The sequence below is a fragment of the Rhinoderma darwinii genome, chromosome 8 (genome assembly GCF_050947455.1).
Source record: "Rhinoderma darwinii isolate aRhiDar2 chromosome 8, aRhiDar2.hap1, whole genome shotgun sequence".
Lineage (NCBI taxonomy): Eukaryota > Metazoa > Chordata > Amphibia > Anura > Rhinodermatidae > Rhinoderma > Rhinoderma darwinii.
In genome coordinates this window covers 86,029,348-86,045,155 of record NC_134694.1, presented here as the reverse complement: position 1 = coordinate 86,045,155, position 15,808 = coordinate 86,029,348, and the positions used below count along the sequence as shown (strand labels likewise).

General features: G+C 41.3%; 1 protein-coding gene across 2 annotated transcripts in view; it reads right to left on the bottom strand.

The window, feature by feature from the left end:
- Positions 1-4,704: 4,704 nt before the first annotated feature.
- The window catches only part of RADX (RPA1 related single stranded DNA binding protein, X-linked), a 52,382-nt gene continuing 41,278 nt past the window's right edge, over positions 4,705-15,808 (bottom strand). For both annotated transcript variants that reach the window (XM_075835866.1, XM_075835865.1), the window contains exons 11-14: positions 13,914-14,002; positions 12,485-12,775; positions 11,149-11,298; positions 4,705-6,930 (exon numbers count right to left, since the gene is read on the bottom strand). In XM_075835866.1, coding sequence (XP_075691981.1) covers positions 6,794-6,930; positions 11,149-11,298; positions 12,485-12,775; positions 13,914-14,002 — 667 coding nt within the window. In that variant the 3' untranslated portion in view covers positions 4,705-6,793. The remainder of the gene's footprint in view (positions 6,931-11,148; positions 11,299-12,484; positions 12,776-13,913; positions 14,003-15,808) is intronic.

The following is a 15,808-nucleotide window of genomic DNA, read 5'->3' as shown; positions in this document are numbered from 1 at the left end:
TCCACAGGAAGTGTCCAACTGGGAGCGGAAGCCGTGAAAACCAGATTCTAAGAGAATGTGGATGGATAAGGAAGGTAAACCGGTAGCACCCAAGGCACTCTTGATAGCGCTTGCATTGATGGTGTGTGGCCTCACATATGCCCCCAAGACTGCTAGGATCGATTTGGTAAGATCTAATTGGTATGTCCCAGGCTTTACAGCGGATGCTGCTAAATTCTGTTAGAGCTGTTTGATTTGCCTACAGAACAGTCCTGGCAGACCGGTGCCAACCTTATCATCATTCCCACAAAGAGAAGAGAACTTAAAGGACGGGTGTCGCAAATATTTTTTCTTTTTATTAAATATTGCTTTTAGTATGTTATTAAAATAAATTTTATTTATTTGTGTTTTACTTTTTTCTAACTTTTACTTCACTATGGGGGCTGCCATTTTGTTTTTCATCTCTGTATGTGTCGATTAACGACACATACAGACATGGAATACGGCAGCTACAGTGCATAGGAGTCAATGAACGGGAGCCGTTCCATTGACTTTGCTCTCTGGCTCTGTACTGCGCAGACGCAGGTCAGAGTCACACAGAGCAGAGCAGCTGTTTGCAGGGAGAGAGCAGGCGCCATCTTGAAGACCAGCTGCACTGCAGGTAAAGTCTGTGTCTCTGCATGTCCCACTCTCTATCTCACAGACCGCCGCTCTCGTGACCCCCGACGGGCCCCCTCCCCCGACGGCCCCCCCCCTAACACATTTTCTAGGTGCCCTGTCCATTGGGACAGAGAAGTTTTTCTTATATAAAGGTGTGTGTTTGATTTAGTTTAAGGGCCTGACATTGTTATTGTATGTACTTAGTACAATTTTTATATTATGTAAATGTTATCACCAGACTAGCATTTATTTTAACAATTAACAAGGGTTGAGGGTCCCCAGAAAGTGCCAGTAAACATGAACTAAAAGACTTTTAACATGAACTCCATCACTGAGATGTGGCAGGCGCAGCCTGAGCCAATACAACGCGCTTGTCCTGAACGGATGGCAGTATCACAATTCTAAGCAGCCGTGCAGACAAGCAACTTACCGGAGGAAGAGGACAGATGCAGAGGGTTTGTGGTAGTCACAATAAACCTCCGCTAATCCGTCTACGTGGGAACTCACCCCAGGCTCACAGTAGAGCCGAGTGATGTATACAAAAAGAGACAGTGTGTCTGACAGATGAGAAGGACCAAGCCAAGTCTTGATGACATCAGCAAAGGTCAAAGTATAGCAAAGACCAAAAAAACTGAGTGAACCCGTTAGCAGCATCCAAGTGTTTTAATAAGTAAGTGACCAGGAGGAGGGTAATAATAAATCCCCCACTGGACACCACCGTACAGTCGACACCATAATTGTGTGGGTTACCCTAAGGGCGACAGTCAGTGAGGAGCAGAAGACCGAAGAGTATGACGATGTGGAGGACTTGTTAATGCACTGGTGGGACCCTATACTCAAACCTAATGGGTGATGGCATTATATTATTAGTTGTGGCCCTATTGATATATTGTTTGAGGTTTATAATCATAATATATAAATTTCTGTAATTTAATATGAGAAAAAGGGGGGTTTGTGAAGGATGGTTTAGTTGCTTATATTCTCTGTATTAAATGACATTATGCATTATCAAGCAGGATGCCGAATTACTAAGATATGTATTCTCCATTTTGTAATGACCTTTCCTCTATAATTCTGGAGGACTCTCAAAGAAATGTCTTATCTTCATGTGTTCATAATATGTCCTTCATACCCCATTGTAGTGGGTTGGCTGAACGCCCAGAAATAAAGTGCAACTATTTCTCATTATCACAACAAATTCCCCCATGAGAACAAACCACTAACACCCCATTATATGCTTGCCTCCAGGTGTTACCGGATGTCAGCATTTTAAAGAAGAATTATAATTATGCACTTTAAATATTCTTATGGTCTGCTATTGGCTGAATATGATATATTGTCACATTGTCTGATTAGTTAACCTCAAGCCTACACCCTTTTTGAATGATATTATAATGGAGTTTGGCAATAAACCTCAAGGAGGAGTATTTTGAGCATACCAGCAGCATCTGTGTTTTATATATATATATAAATATAAAAAAAAACATTTACAAAAATAAATCGATATGAAATCTCACGATTAGGATGCTGGATAAAGTTCCTGCCGTGAGCGTCTGTTGGAACACTCGTCTAAATTTCAGTCTACTATATTTTGAGCCATTGACTTCCACGACAATAGTATACAGGGTTTGTTTCTGCAAGTTTAGCAAATATGTGTGAACTCCAACGTTAATGTGTACCGATCATTAAAAAAAACAAACACAAAAAAAAAACCACAGCTGCCTGAGGGAGTGTATGTTGAATATAGTGCAGCCAGATATGTTGTGTTTTTTTGGTTCTTCTACATCTCCCTGCATGGCTTTGCAGTAAAATACATATTCCTAGTGTGAGGCTAGGGCTTTGCACAGTGCTCAGATTTAATCAAATGCCTCCTACTTTGCTTCTCCTCCCCTTGTAGAGTTAGTATGTGCACACGATAACTGGCTTTTACATCTGAAATTACAGACTGTTTTCAGGAGAAAACAGCTCCGTTGTTTCAGACGTAAATGCTCCTCCTCGCATTTTGCGAGGCGTCATTGACGCCCGTAATCTTGAGCTGTTCTTCATTGAATTCAATGAAAAACGGCTCAAATTACGTTTCAAAGAAGTGCCTGCACTTCTTAGACGAGGCAGTCATTTTACGCGTCGTCTGACAGCTGTCAAACGACGACGCGTAAATGACAGGTCGTCGGCACAGTACGTCGGCAAACCCATTCAAATGAATGGGCAGATGTTTGTCGACGTATATCGAGGCATAATACGCCTAGTTTATGCCTGAAAATAGGTTGTGTGAACCCAGCCTAAGCAGTCTCATAGGCACATAAGTAGAGAAAGTGTAGCTGCACCTAGGCCCCCATTTATTTAATATACACTATATGGACAAAAGTATTAGGACACACCTCTTAGTCATTGAATTCAGGTGTTTTATTCAGTCCCATTGCCACAGGTGTATAAAATCTGACACCAGCCATGCAGTCGCTTTTCCAAACATTTGGGAAAGCTTGGGTCGTTCGAAAATGCTCACTCAATACCAGTGTGGTACTGTAATAGGACCTCACTGTTGCAACAGGTCAGTTTGTGAAATTTCTTCCCTCCTAGATATTCCATGATCAACAATAAGTGATATTATTGCAACGTGCAACAGTTTAGTGACCACAGCAACTCATCCACAAAGTGTTAAATCACGTGAAGTTACAGAGCAGGGTCGCAGAGTGCTGAGGTACATAAAAGTAGTGATCGCCTTCTGACTCAACTGCGGAGTTTCAAACTTGCTCTGGCATTATCAGCACAAAAACTGTGCCCTGGTAGCTTTATGGCATGGGTTTCCAGGGCCAAAAAGCTGCATGCAAGCCTTACATCACCAAGCACAATGCCAAGCATCAGATGGAGTGGTGTAAAGCACGCCGCCCCTTGACTCTGGAGTAGTGGAAACCTGTTCTGTGGAGCGTTGAATCACACTTCTCTATCTGGCAGTCTGATGGAGGAGTCTGGCAAATTCCAGGAGAATGTTACCGGTCTGACTGCATTGTGCCAACCGTAAATTTTGGTGGAGTAGGGATAATGCTATGGTGTTGTTTTTCAGGGTTTGGCCTAGGACCGCTTAGTTTCAGTGAAGGGAAATCTTCATGTTTCAGCACACCAAGACTTTTTGGACAATAGTAGCTTCCAACTTTGTGGCAACAGTTTGAGGTTTGGTCCTTTTCTGTTCCAGCAGGACAGTGCCCCAGTGCACAAAGGAAGGTCCATAAAGGCATGGTTGGATGAGTTTGGTGTGGAAGAACTTGACTGGCCTAGACAGAGCCCTGATCTCCATCCCATCCGACACCTTAGGGATGAACTAGAACCGAGAATACGATCCAGGCCCTCACCTCCAACATCAGTGTCTGACCTCACAAATGGTCTTCTGGGTGACTGGACAATAATACCTACAGATACACACCAAAATCTTATGTTATGTGCATGAAAAGCATGCGATCACTGCAAATCAACAGAGATAGTCAGGACCACCTGAGCGCGGGTAATCGAACAGGTATTTTTTAAATCTATTTTCCCGATGTTCGTAAATGTTTTCGTTTTTTAAAATTCCTTGGACGACCCATTTAGGACCCCTTCTCTCATTTCCCGATAAGGCAAAACTGGATAAAATCTTACAGGGTTTTGTTTTGTCTTCCACTGGATAAAACATCTAGGTTTGTAAAAGGAAGGACCTTATGGAAACATTTTTTTCAAACCTAGGCAACTATAAATCTTTTATATTCCATATTTATGTACTCAATCTTATAAATGGTTCAGGTCACTTCGATTTTTGAAGTTCTATGCATGGATCAGCAGAACACAAATAGTAAAGGGGGCTCTGGGGCCCCTGAAAAGGTCACTGTATGTAGCCTTAAAATTTTCAGACATTGACAACGCCCATCAGTAGATCATGACATTTGCAGTCTGCAGGGTATAAAGTATACAGACCCGTTTACTTGGTCTGACTAGAAACAAGATCATTATGTGTGGACCCAGCTCAGCTCGCTTTGTATTGGTCTGTGGTAACTCTAAATTCATTCTTAGCAATTGGGAAAAAGAGCCATCACAAAATTGTAGTTTTCTATGCAACACTTTATTGGCAGCAGTCGGCAAACTCCATTTTATTAGTGACTACAAAATTTAAAAAAAAAAAAAAGATGAAATACATAACAAATATAAATTTACTGCATACAAAAAAAAACAAAAAAAAAACCTGCACCATTTTTTTTAGAAGTGATAAAAATTCCTATTTATGGAAATATCACTTATTATTTAAAAAACAAAAACAAAAAAAAACATCACTTTTTAGTGTCCAATAAATAATACATAAATATTTAGCAAATGACATATCAATGTAAATATGTGATAAAAAAAAAATATATAAAAAAAAGTCACCACTTTTTTTTAATCTTCAATAAAGGCACTTTACATAAAAGAATCATGAAACTTTACTTTGAATCCTGGCGGCAACAAGCTTGAACAGAAATGTTCAGGAGCCGACTAATAAAAACTAACTGCAATTCCTCAGTTAGGAAGCACATCACATCTTCTTGGCTGTTACGGCCAGTGCCTTTGCTGTCGACTTCAGAGCCACAGGACCAATAGAGGCAAAGGATATTTAGTGCAAAGTACCTATATTCTTGAAGTGCCACACAGTCGTCAAAAGTAACCCAGAAATGGAGCTTGGCTTTAATGATGGTGATCTACTTGAAGCTTAAAAAGGTAGACTATCTACTCAATATGCAATATAGTACAAAGGTAATACAATGTAAATTGTATTGTAATTTACTACTTAAAATAAATCTTTACACATTTTTTTCTAAGAACAAATTTGGAGCGTTTCCTTAATATTCTTGATAAGGCTACAGAGTTTCTTTCAAGGGCATACACATGATTTTGTGAAGGGATGGGGCTCATGGGTACGGGTATGCAGTGCGTATATGCAAATAAATAGATGCAATGGTAGACAATTGTCAGTGCCCATATTGTACAGTATATATCGCTATACAGTGTACATAGACAATGCCACCATACTGTACATAACTAGCGCCAAACAGTACGTAAAGAACCGTCATAGTGTACAAATACATTACGTCACTATACATTACACAAATAACACGCCCATATGTCAGCCAGAGTGCACCCAATGACAGCTCCATTATAGCCAGCAGTATACCTTTCTATAGGAATTCTATGTTTAGAAAGACCCCTTTAATGAAGAGGGCTGCTGTTCAACAGCTTACACCGTTTGCCAATTATGGCGCCTGCCGACCAATGCTACAACCACTATGTTACTTCAATGTTCCCCGAATGGGAGTTTAAGGTGTCATTCATCGTACGCAACAACATCCAGTATTTATTGTGATTACTGTAAACAGTGTTAGCCGAGTGCCACTAATACATGGTGATTTTGGGCAGTAAAGTGGTTGACGGCTGCATCCCCTGGTGGTCAAGTGTGGTGAAGTGATTAGTGTAATGATTAGTCGTTTTGTTTTATTTAAATAGATCCAAACTTCTGTTCTAAATAATTTCATAATATAATTTTATAGGGGTTAGTGATTTTTCTAACCTCTTCTCTAAGTCCCAGCGACTTATGGCCACGGGAAGTCACATCTGGCCAAACATTTCTCATGCGGTGGCATTTAAACGACACTCTCCGTTCTGGCTTACAGAGACGTATCCGGACACTAGAGAAAGCCACAGCGTATTTATAAAGATTCCAGTTAAAGTTAATGTGAATTGTATAAATAAATATGTGTGCAGCTCCCCCTAGTATGTGCATGAGGGAATAAAGAATGGTGCCATGTACTAAAGAGCGCCATAACCTTATCAAGTTTCTTAGAAAATAAACATAAAGTTAGATACACATCAATAAAGATTATACATTAAAATAGGCTTACTAAAATAGTGAGTCCGCAACATGCTTGAAAAAAACAAACAAACTATAAAATGAATCAAAAATACATTTAAAAAACCAAGATATTTCAGGGACTTTTTAATATAAAAATTGAGGTGATAATGATCCACATCACACCATAAATAGATTTAAAAAAGGGCAGTAATTATTACAAAATAAAATCCCTACAAATCATTTATCAAGTATTCAAAATGATATATGACAAAGTGCATCAGAAAACAACATAGTAATGCTGTATAGAATTTAATCACTGCTGTTTACAATGGGATAGTAAGCACGGTTTAAGCAAACTTCCACTTTGCTTCCTCCAAGATGACATATGTCCAAGATGCAGATGACATGGAGTCTGTCCCGTGTTTTTTCATATTCCGCTAACTCACCTGAAAAGGAATAAGTGCAACCATTTAGTGTAGTAATAAAGCATTGGTGAAAAACTAACAATTTCTTGCAGCACTTCTACATTTCGTAAGTGGCAATTCACTCAAACCGACTGCTCCCGAGTTCTCCATCTCTGCCTATCCAGTCAATCATTACTGAACACCATCAGGTCAAAGCCAATTTGGGCCTTAAATGGGTATTCCCAACTCACAAGTTTATGGCATAAATGTGTAAGAGGTGCAGGTCCCAGGGCCTGACCCTCCAAATCCAGGCGGAGAAGGAATTGAGAGATAACACTACAGCTCTCTCCATTGTGTTCCATGGGAGGTATGGAAACAAGCACGCTTTGCAGTTTCTATAACTCCAATGGAACGGAATGAAGAGGTCTCCTTTAACTATATTGTACAGATTTTTACCGTTACAGGTTAACAATTTTTTTTTTTAAGGAAGTATTTATTTCTATATGTGTATTTTACCTTCTGTGAACATACAAAACTTTAGTGTGCTCTATACTTCCTACAATATAAATCACTAGAGCAAGATCTGTGCAGACAATGACCGGGCAAATAATGCTGGAAGATTTCAGCCATAAAGACTGCAGTATAGTAAATGCAGCACTGGGCAATGCATCTATAAAGTTACTCTACAGTTTAAAGTTGTGTGTCTGCTTTTCTGGGTAATGTAGCACTCAGTTATTGGGCATTTAAAGTGCATCGGTTACCATTTTTTGGGGCTTTAAAGTTTTTTTTTAAGTATTCCCCTTGTGAACATTCAAGTAAAAACTATATTTTACCTTTTTAGCGCCTCTTTGCACCATCTGAGTGACAGTCGTGCTTTACACGGCCCCATAGACTTCTATGGGAGCCGTGCGGCCGGGAGAACGGCTGAAAATAGTGCATGCTCCATCTTTTGACTGCCCGTTTTACCAGGCCGTCAAAAATCGGCCGTGTGAATAGCCCTATTTGGGGTCTATTGTTCTTACTGCAGCCGTGTGACAGCCGTTCAAAAAACGGCTGTTACATGGTTGGGAATCCCTGTTGTGTGAATAGGGCCTAAAAGGTTATTAGATCGCATGTGTTTACCACTTTTAAAACGAGGGCTGATAGAAACTACACTCGTTGCTCCCTTTAAACAGAGCGATCATTGTTTAGTAGGGGGACGATTGTTGCTAGGATTGCTTGTCCCCATGCACTTGCATCATGTCGGCAGCACATTTCCCTTTTTACACAGGGAGGTGTGCTGCCGACCAGCAACCATTTTTTTTAGCTGCATAAAAGATACAATGAAGTCTGTACGAGTGTTTGCTTGTTCATCGGCTGATAGTTACCCTGTTTACACGGGTCAAAAATCCGGAACAAGCATTCGTATGTATCATAATCACTGAATATATTTATCATTTTATAATTCTTGTTCCAAATACAGAGCAGGGGCATTTTGGTGACAGACGTTCCTTAAAGGGAATGTGTCGCAAATTAAACCTTTTTTTTTAAGTGTCGTTACTTATTTCTATTATATTTTTTAAGTTTTTTGCTGTATTTTTTTTTTTTTTCCGTATGGTGGAAAGTATTAAAAATTAAATAATAATTTGACATGTTTTCCAATGTTGGCCACCAGGGGGAGCACTTCCCAGAATTACAGCAAGGTGAATAAGGCAAAGCAACCCGACTCACAGCTGCTGTAAATGTGGGAGGGAACCTCACCCCCCCTCTCACAAGCCAGGTAAAGGTGTCTTCAAATTCCTAAGCAGTGTCCGTCAGCCATTTTGGGTGTGTTCTAGGACACACCAAAAGGCTAAGTGTATGTTCACACGCTTACTAAACAAAGGGAAAACCGCTCCTGATTTTCAGCCATTTTTTAATCAAACTCGCGTTTTTTAACGGCCGTTTTTGGAGCTTTTTTCTATAAAGTCAATGAAAAACGGCTCCAAAAACGTCCCAAGAAGTGATGTGCACTTCATTTTGGTCGGGCGTCTTTTTACGTGCTGTTTTTGGAAAACTACCACGTAAAAAACGCCCTGTCGGAACAGAACGCCGTATTTCCCATTGAAACCAATGGGCAGATGCTTGTAGGCGTTCTGCTTCCGATTTTTCAGCTGAAAACATTGTGAGTGAACATACTCTTAGGGTATGTGCACACGCTAACTGCATTTACGTCTGAAATGACGGAGCTGTTTTCAGGAGAAAACAGCTCCGTCATTTCAGACGTAATTGCTCGTACTCGCGTTTTGTGAGGCGTCAATTACGGCCGTAATTTGGAGCTGTTCTTCATTGAATTCAATGAAAAACGGCTCAAATTACGTCCCAAGAAGTGTCCTGCACTTCTTTGCCGAGGCTGTTATTTTACGCGCCGTCTTTTGACAGCGACGCGTAAAATTACAGGTCGTCGGCACAGTACGTCGGCAAACCCATTCAAATGAATGGGCAGATGTTTGCCGACGTATTGGAGCCGTCTTTTAAGGCGTAAATCGAGGTGTAACATGGTGCCGCACCTGTCCTCAGATCGTGTGTGGTATTACAACTCTGTCCTATTCACTTCAATGGAGGTGAACTGCAATACCAGACACGACCTGAGGACAGGTGCGGCGCTGTGTCTCCAGTCCAGACACCCCTTCTGTCCTGAGATGACCCAACGGGGGAGGCGGGTGTCAGAGCCACCCACCGACATCACTGCAGACAGAACCACAACTACGGCATGAGGGCAGGGCTTGTCCTGAGTGCACTGTCTCTTGTTATGGACAGAGTTATAGTCACATGAACCCCGTCTGATGAACCGGTAACCTAGGTCCGATCACATGACAGAGGGGGATCACCAAAAACCCTGTGCACCCTCAGCCCGTCCATCCAGCCCTTTCCTGGTTATATCTGCGTCTGGGAAAGCTGGGTGACCACCATTACCCCTCATACTGGAGTGTTTAGGGATGTGACTAATGAACCTCTCACACTCCAGTGGGAGGGGTAATGGTGGTCACCCAGCTTTCCCAGACCCCTGAACGATAAGGGTATGTTCACACGTAGTCAACCAAAACGTCTGAAAATCCAGAGCTGTTTTCAAGGGAAAACAGACCCTGCTTTTCAGACGTTTTTTTACCAACTCGAATTTTTCGCGGCGTTTTTCGCGCCGTTTTCGCGGCGTTTTTTACGTCCGTTTTTGGAGCGGTTTTCATTGGAGTCTATGAGAAAACAGCTCCAAAAACGTCTGAAAGAAGTGTCCTGCACTTCTTTTGACGAGGCTGTATTTTTACGAGTCGTCGTTTGACAGCTGTCAAACGACGACGCGTAAATAACAGGTCGTCTGCACAGTACGTCGGCAAACCCATTCAAATGAATGGGCAGATGTTTGCCGACGTATTGGAGCCGTATTTTCAGACGTAAAACGAGGCATAATACGCCTCGTATACGTCTGAAATTTGGCCGTGTGAACATACCCTAAATCTCTCTAGTTGTGCTGAGACTGTTTGGGAATGTGACTAATGAACCGCTCAGTCTCAGCACAATTAGAGATATTTATTGTTCAGGGGTCTGGGAAAGCTGGGTGACCACCATTACCCCTCCTAGTGGAGTGTGTTTGGGGATGTGACTAATGAACCTCTCACACTCCAGTATGAGGGGTAATGGTGGTCACCCAGCTTTCCCAGACCCCTGAATGATAAATCTCTCTAGTTGTGCTGAGACTGAGAGGTTCATTAGTCACATCCCCAAACAGTCTCAGCACAACTAGAGATTTATCGTTCAGTGCTTTCCCAGAACAGTTTCTTCATGTGTCCTTCACACAAGGGGGGGCCGTCGGGGGTCACGAGAGCGGGGGTCTGTGAGAGAGAGAGAGTGGGACATGCAGAGACGCACATCTTACCTGCAGTGCAGCTGGTCTTCAAGATGGCGCCTGCTCTCTCCCTGCAAACAGCTGCTCTGCTCTGTGTGACTCTGACCTGCGTCTGCGCAGGACAGAGCCATAGTGCAAAGTCAATGGGACGGGTCCCGTTCATTGACTCCTATGGACTGTAGCTGCCGTATTCCATGTCTGTATGTGTCGTTAATCGACACATACAGAGATGAAAAACAACATGGCAGCCCCCATAGTGAAGTAAAAGTTAGAAAAAAGAAAAAACACACACACATAAAAGATTTTATAATAAAACACTAAATGCAAATTGATATCAAATGTTTTTTTTTCGTGACACTGTTCCTTTAAATAGCTCCAATAAGACAAGTAGACAGTCTTACCTCTAAGAGAAAGCCAATGGCGGTGATGAATTTCATCATTATTAATTGATCCAGGAGATTGGAGGTGATTCGGCAGACAGTTCATACCAAATACACTGACGTTTTCAAACATTGGTAAAGATACATCTATTGCTATGTTCTGATTTATACCTGTAGAAAAGAAAACACAGGATCATTTAACATTACAAATCTACTCATAAGTGTAATCTGAGGAGAAGAGAGACTGCAGTACTCGAAGGCTGGATTCACACGAGCATGTTACGTCCGTAATGGACGGAACGTATTTCGTCCGCAAGTCCTGGACCGAACACACTGCAGGAAGCCGGGATCCTAGCATCATAGTTATGTACGACGCTAGGAGTCCCTGCCTCTCCATGGAACTACTGTCCCGTACTGAAAACATGATTACAGTACGGGACAGTTGTCCTGCAGCGAGGGACTCCTAGCGTCGTACATAACTATGATGCTAGGAGCCCGGCTCCCTGTAGTGTGTTCGGTCCGGGACTTGCAGCCGAAATACGTTCCGTCCATTACGGACGTAACATGCTCGTGTGAACTCCGCCTTAGAGGGATTTAGTCCACCCTTTTATTGAATCTTAAAGAGAACCAGTCACTATGACAGACCTATTAAAATAAGAGTATCAATACAATACCCTAATAAAGTTATACTGGTGGGTAAAAGGACATCCACTAGACAATCTCCTAAGTGCCTAACGGGACTGGAAAGACAGCACTTCCTGGTTCTCTGGAGTCACAGCAGGTAGCATCGGTCAGTGCTGCTGATTGGTTAGAAAGGATTTTCTATGTGGAAATAGGTTATAGTTTTGATCAATTTACAGCTTTTTGTTGCAGTAGGATGTGAGCTTGGAGTTTGGCATATTTATGAGCTTCCTCTGCCCGCCCAATGTTAATGAACACGTTTCTCTCTATTATAGGAAGAATGATGTCAAAATTTAAAAAACGTCCTCATTCTGTACTGGTTACCGCTATGTTGTGCCCAGTGTTTACAAGCTGAGCAGCTGAAAGTAGGTGGGATTGGTGCAGTATGATTTCACAGATCTCACATACATACAGATAGATAATTCTATGTGTTTATGATTGCGGTCTATTAAAAACTTTATCATCAACTAGAATTAGACAGCGCCTTCAATTTTCCACATTCATGATCGAGTAGAAGACTTCATAATCCATCCATCCCATTGATGCTGAATTAAAAATACTGTAAACTTATTTTAAAATGAATCCTGAAATAAAACTGGACAAAAGCAATGAACATAAAAAAAAATCTGTACTGAAAAAAGGACAGTTTTACTGTATAGTCGGTTTTATGCCTTACCCAGTATGGTCAGTTCATAGTGGCCAAGCTTGCTGTCACTGGTAAAGCTGGGGCAAGGTCTTATTAGGTTTGTGACTTTTGCAGGATAAACATTATATTGCTGCATCAGAATTTCCTTGTTTCTGTAATCCAATTTTTTAGCCAAGCTTTCTGGATAGAACTTGCTGTAGTATAGATGTTCCTTTACAGTGTGCTTAACTTCAGACCACAAGGGATTTTCCCAGGATAATCTAGGACATGAGGTTTCACCCCTTTTTTCACTTTCTGTTAGACCAGTTCCCATGCCTTGATCTGCATATGTATAGAAAAATAATGCAAGACAAACGGTTAGTCGAGGAATCGGTCACTATACATAGGAAACATCTCTGAACATGGACCACTTGAGAAATAACATTAACCTGCATGAAGATGGTAACAATCTGTCTGTCAATCACATGGCACAAAGGGGCAATTGCTTTGCTTATATTCTTTACAGACTCCTGCTTTCTGAATGTGTTTTCTTAAAGGACTATTCTGGCCGTAACAAGTGACTTGCTAAACAGTGGAGGTGTAAGCGCTGGGACTTCTATGGAGCACCACAGCTCCTTCTAAAATGTCCCCTACACAGTGCCACATCCTGACTGGGAGCAGCACTGTGCAGAGAAAACACTGAATGCTTCATGTCACTTTCGTTCCCTGGTGGGGGTTTCAGCAGTCGGACGTCCAATGACTAGCATCTCCTAGTGATCAGGCCATAGCAAGTGGCAGCTTAATACCCCTTCAAGCTTTACCCCTCAGGAGAGGGATTCTTTAAAGTATAATTTTCCATTAATGTCCCCATGGACATTTCTGATGGCGAATGCCATAAACTGGCTCCAGTTGGCCTCCGTTCCATCTTGTTTTTGCCATACAGAATAACAATCTGTTACACTATAAAAAACAAAGAAACAAAAAAAATAATAAAAAAAAAACAACCCGCTTCATGGATCCCATTAAGTCTATTAGGTTTGCTTTGATCCGTTAAAAACATCTGTCAGAACCAAAAATGTTAAGGCCCCCTGCACACGACCCTGCAGACAGTTACCCGCGCTCCCATTATAAAGTATAGGAGCACGATCCGTAAAATCTAAAAATGTCCCTATTTTATTCAGTTGCTTGCTATGGCCCGTAAATATACGGGAATGTGTCCGTGGGCCATAGAAATTAATGGATCCATACTTTGATCTGCAATTACGGATCTGTAATTGCGGATCAAAATTATGGTTGTGTGCATGGGGCCTTACACAGATGTGTAGCTAGTCAAACAGCTTTCTTTACATACAAAGTGATGCACAAATAAAAATGGGCAAATTTAGATTTTTGTAAGGATTAATCTGAAAGAACTACCGGTATGTCCTACACAGAATCCTATGCTAAAGTTGTGTCACACACACAATGGAGACAAAATTACCTTCAAAATTTTGCGATTCCCGAGAGCGGATGTCCACACATGGGCCTAAGTGCTGCATGACTGGGCTATTCTCTGGTTCAGAAACCGTACTTATAAAAAAAAAAAAAGTTAATACAAATTGAATATAAATACATTTATTGGTCATGCTCCCAGCTGTGTCTTGGAAAAATGTCACCACTTCTAGTTACGGTTTTTATTTCATTATTAACCAGATGCTATATACAACTCTGAAGCGTTATAGGTTTGCCAGTTTGAGATATTATATTCTACGAATTATACAGAGTGATCGGAGGCAAACCTCAGAACCTCAGAAAGTTGCTCTGCCAAAGAATTGTGATGCACGTCCATGTCTGATCACTTATCGACTTCAAAGTGGCATCCGCTTTTACTTTTATTATTTTTTAATTGGACGGAAATGAAGACTGAACCTCTGAATCGGAGATGAATAGAGTTATTAGATGTTATATTATGGAGTAGGCCTTCATTTAATTCAGTGAAAAAAATGCTACATTCAACTAACTTTAGAAAAAAAAGGAGAGACATTGAAGATCATTTTGTGAATCCCTGTAATACAACAGGGCTGTAGAAATGGTGGATCTTCAAAGAGTTTTTCACAACTTTTTCTAAGAGCTCAAAGTCAGTTAGGCGCCATTATTAATCAAGTGATATCTTGATACAGCTGCATTTATGGTCGGTGTTCCCTCCATATATTTTGTAACAGAAATGGATTCCAGCAGAGGGCAATAGCATAGCCATTTCTTTTTGAAATGCCAAACAGTAATGGATCACATTAAAAGGAAAGCATTTGAAAACATCTGGCTCTGTTCATAACACATCTTAATACACAGTCACAGGCTGCATCGGTTACGTGGGATGAAACGTCATCCGAGGAGGCCGGGCTGGACAAAGCAGCACAGAATTGCGTGTAAGATTTTTTATTTTTTTCTGAGTTGTGATTTTTGTGGCGGGATCGCAGCTTTTTCACCGCAGAAATCGCAACATCTGCTATTTGTTGTGGGTTTTATCACCCCATTGAAATTCAATGGGGAAAAAGCCGAAACCAAAAAGCAGCGATTACGCAAAATACAATTGCAATTAAAAAACTGCAGCACAGGTCAGTTTGAGCGTTTTTTTCCGCTGATCATTTACGCAACGTGTGGATGAGATTTGTTCGAATCTCATTCACTCTGCGGCTACTGTATTATGCTGCAGATTTTCCACGACTAAAATCGGTTGTGGAAAATTCGCAGTATTTACCCTAAGTGCGGATGAATGTGCTACAGGAAAAAAATACAAATAAAAAAAAAAAAAATATGGAATAACAGCCTGTTACGGTCATCTCTCCTGCTGTACAGCATTCCAGTGACCCCAGGGGGTGATGCAGGATCTTTACCATAATGGCTCTTTTACATGGGCTAACGAGTGTTCATACGAATGCTCATTCCCAATCATTGCCCTGTGTAAACAGGGCTAAGATCAGTCGATGATCGCACAGATGCTCGTTCATCGGTGATCGCATCTTCTATGCGGGCAAAATAACGGTCGCTAAACAGCAGCACATCTCCCTGTGTAAATAGGGAGATGTGCTGCCGATATGATGCATGGGAATGAACGGAACAACGATCATTCGTCTCCATACTTAAGGATCAATGCTTCTTGTGAATGGATAATTCGAGCACTGATCGACAAGCTGTACTTTCAAACAGGCGCTCATTGATGGTGGTTAAACACAGGCGATTATTTCCTATGCAAAACCACCTTTAGAGAGGATATGTGCTTGGATTCTTACATTTAGGCAGAATGCACACATTGTGTATTACGTGCAGTTTTGCCACGCATATTCACATGCAGCAAAACCGCAGCATAATACAGTACCAGGAAGCGTATGAGATTCT